This window comes from Gavialis gangeticus, unplaced genomic scaffold (assembly GCF_001723915.1).
Source record: "Gavialis gangeticus isolate Ggan-Ray unplaced genomic scaffold, GavGan_comp1, whole genome shotgun sequence".
NCBI classification, from domain to species: Eukaryota; Metazoa; Chordata; order Crocodylia; family Gavialidae; genus Gavialis; species Gavialis gangeticus.
The window spans coordinates 19,250,258-19,254,047 of NW_017729000.1; the positions used below are offsets into that span (position 1 = coordinate 19,250,258).

Below are 3,790 nucleotides of genomic sequence, written 5' to 3' on the forward strand. Positions count from 1 at the left end.
ATCCATTGTTTTTTTGGCCGGGGGGGGGGGGGGGGGGGCGGTGTTCCTTCACAGGCAATCCCTTTTTGAAATTTAGACCAAACTTGTCCAATAAATGAAGAATAAAGAGCTATTAAAGCAGACTGAAAATTTATTAATGAGCTCAGAACCTAGCTGTCTACCAAAGCCCTCTCTCTCGCCACTAGCTTTTAGCAAGAAACTACTCACCTACCTACAGTGACATCTCCTGGAAATAAAGGTTTAGTAGAATCATTGATTTAATCTGTCAATTGTTTCAAAACAGTCAGTTTGCAAAATTCTAATAATTGTGTTTAAATCTGAAATGCATTTTCCTCCATTTGTGCTTGGCTGTGCACACCATCCTGTATTTCTTCTTTGGAGTGCTATTTCCCTGTGCAGCATCAATATAAAATGTTCTTTGTCTTAGAGATAAGCATTAACACAAACACAAGCTGTTAAATGACATGGAAACAAAAGCAGCCTTTGCCATTACAAACTTCTGGATGAAGTCCAGTTCTTACATCTTGTTACCAGTCCACACTTCTTCAGTTTTCTGCTTGGCTCTTAATTTTTGGAATCGGAAAATCTCCAGGCAATGAACAACTACTATCTCTTTAAGAAAGATGTTGCCCTCTGTCACACTAGCCTGTAAGGTAATGCTCAGCAACGTGTTTGATGAGCAGTGTTTTCCATACAAAGTGTGGAATTGCTAAAACACACATCAATGTGTTAAATAAGCCAGAAAAAATTATTTGAACTAAAATTAAGAAAGAAAGAATGTAGTCTCCAATAAAATGAGAGTTTTGGGCCTGAGCACATGACCAAGCCATTGTAGGGTAAATAAGGGTAGGGATTTACAGCTACTCTGTGCAAGGACCTGTGTGCACACACTTTCTCTGAAGTAAACAAAAGCTAACTTGTCACAGCCTGCTTCTCCTTCATCAAGAGCCTGTGAGCTCTTGTGGACTATGCACATAAGCAGTTACCGAGAAATAGATGACGCAGTAAATCCCTGTCTTTCTTTACCTTGCAGTAACTTGTCCATGTGCCCGTGTCCTTTAATGGCACCTGCAAGTACCTCATATCATTACAATGCATACATTAAATCAACCCTTGCAGCTGTTATCCCCATTTTACAAAAGACAAAACTGAGGCAGAGATGGTACGGGATTTGCTCCAGGCCACATGGCCACAGAGCCAGCAGCACACACTGGGGTTTGCTTGTTTCTTTCCTTCCATCCTATTAGTGCACATTGCCCCCTGGTACTTAGAGTGGAGGGATGCTGTACTGCAACATAAGGCAGGATTCAATAAACAGGACACACCTTATATGCCTAAAAAAAGCAAAGCAGCAGAAACATTGTATCAAGTGATTTTCTGCAGCAGCAACCCTGGGACACTCCAAGAGGAAAAAAAAAAAACCAAACCAACAGTGGAAGTTACAGAGGAGATAACTTCTCTAAATGTAAGACAAGAGAATTAGATCGGAACACAGATGTTTGCACAGAGCTGGTAGGGGCTTTGGTTTTGTTTAAGCTGTGTTCATTAATTTTACCATGAATCAAATTATCTGTCGCATTAAGTTACTCTCAGATGTTACAGAATGGCCTGCATGTTACCTCTTCATGTCTAGATATGTAAACTACCACCAACTGTTCTACAGCATTGAAGAGGTGCTGTTTTACAGAATCTTAGATGCAGAATCTGGCTTGTAGGTGACAAAACACATTTGCTTTAATGCCTTCACACTGCAGCTCATTATTGCCAATGAGCTAAGTGCTTTCAGAGAATCTTTCTGGTACTTATCACCTATTTCTTTTTGCACTATATAGTTTAAGATTTGAAAATGAAGCATTCAGTGCATTAAGAAAATAAGAGCTGAGAGAGAATAAATGGCTCAGGGGACTTGTAATGGAATATTGAACCTCTCCCATTTAAGTCACTGGTTCCAATCTGCCACAGGTCAATAGTGACTAATAGACCATTGGGCAACTTTTCAGTGGTCGCTATTTTAAGTGAATTGATGGCTTCTATCCAGGTTCTGAGGGAACAGATATTCACATTATAAATCCTACTGCTATAATCAGCCTTTGTATTGGCCTTTGCTTCAACAACTTAACAGAGAGATTTAAGGAAGTACTATGAAGAAAGTATTTCCTCCCTAGAGGGAATAGCCATCGGTTGTGTATTAGTAAAAGGTACAATGTACAGAAGGAAGCTTCATAGACAAAAGAAGATTTAAGATGTCAATGTGGCAACTTTCCTAGAAATGAATCTACTTTAAAAAAAAAAGCCTAAAGAAAATAAAAAATGAACCTGTCAGTGATTTCACTTCTGTGGGTTTAAACAAAAGAGGCCCTCAGCATTAAGGACGATGCTCCATACAGCAGACCACTGAACCATTAACCGCCTCTTAGAAATTCCTGGCCTAAGGAAACATCAGCTGTCCAGATGTTTCCTGGCAAAGGGCAGATAAATCGTTTGATGAGAGAATATAGGACCTGGCATGGAAGGAAGAAAATAATTTTTAATGGTTCCCACAGTAACCATTCATTTGCATGTCCCCAATATCTCAGCACCTGTCATTTCATTCCTGAAGAAATGCATGTGCTTGCCTTCACCCTTTGAATTCATTCATTAGTACCCATTTGGCTTCCTTCTAAGTCATCATGACCAGTGAAGACCATATTTAAAAAAAAGATGAAATTGGACAAGGAGAACCTGCCAAATTGCTTACTGTTTTCCAGCACCTGTTGGAAAGGCTACGAATTCAGAATTCCCAGTATCTTATGAAAATCGTGTGGTCAAAATGTGGTATCTGTACTTCCAAGCCAGAATTTTACCTTTGATTCCTCTGTCCATCTTCATTAAGCGCCTAATTATTGCATCTCTGCTATCTCCTTGCCTGACCTCGATTTTTGTAGAGAAGTGGCCATTTGATGGCTGGGGGTTCACCAAAAATACAGATACACTGGGCTGTAAAAAATGAAGGTTTAAAAAGTTAACATGCACTTTTGTTTTCTCACAGGAACATGCAACCAATAATGGGATGGAGGAGAACATCTGGTATCCAACAGCTTGCTTGAAGGACAACCTTTTATTCAGAAATACTGGATATCAATGATGAGATTCAATTACTATCATAAATCCCAACAAATAAGTTACAGTACATGTATAAAAAAGTTTTTTGACTTCTTTAAATAAATACACTAAACTTTTACTGGTTAAGGTACTTAAGTAGATAAAGATTACATGATTGTAACTGGAGGATTGATACATGGGAGCACTGCAGTAAAAGTTCACACTATAAATTACTCTCTCTCTAAAAGATTTTTCTATGCAGGTATAGCAAGGCTTTAAAAGACTCTTCACCTTATAAAATTACATTCGGTACAAGACAAAAATAGATAACATTCTAATACGGAAAAAAATCCATTTTGAGATGCATCAAATAATAAGTAAAACAATTTCCCATGTGAGAGCTCAAATTTATTTCTACACATGGGGTTTTGCAATCCCTAAATTGGTACAATAAGCAATACCACTATTTTAGAAACAAAGAGATATGAAGCAAGAAGAGCCCTGGTTCTAGTTTGGCTCCAATTAACAAGTCTTGATTCTACGTTTTACCCACAAAACTATCCATCCCTTCCTAGCAATTATTCTTCACAAGTGTATGTATTTTTAAATTGGGCATTTCTGTTATGTCTCCCAGTCTGTACAAATTTAAGAAGTTCTATTTTTTTTTAAAGTAGAAGCTTAAGCTACGCCAAAGTCATGTTAATATATA

The 3,790-nt window shown here is 38.1% G+C and overlaps 1 protein-coding gene across 2 annotated transcripts in view; it reads right to left on the bottom strand.

The window, feature by feature from the left end:
• Positions 1-3,790, bottom strand: part of LARS (leucyl-tRNA synthetase) — a 56,885-nt gene that overhangs the window by 835 nt on the left and 52,260 nt on the right. For both annotated transcript variants that reach the window (XM_019506371.1, XM_019506372.1), the window contains exon 31: positions 2,844-2,976. In XM_019506371.1, coding sequence (XP_019361916.1) covers positions 2,844-2,976 — 133 coding nt within the window. The remainder of the gene's footprint in view (positions 1-2,843; positions 2,977-3,790) is intronic.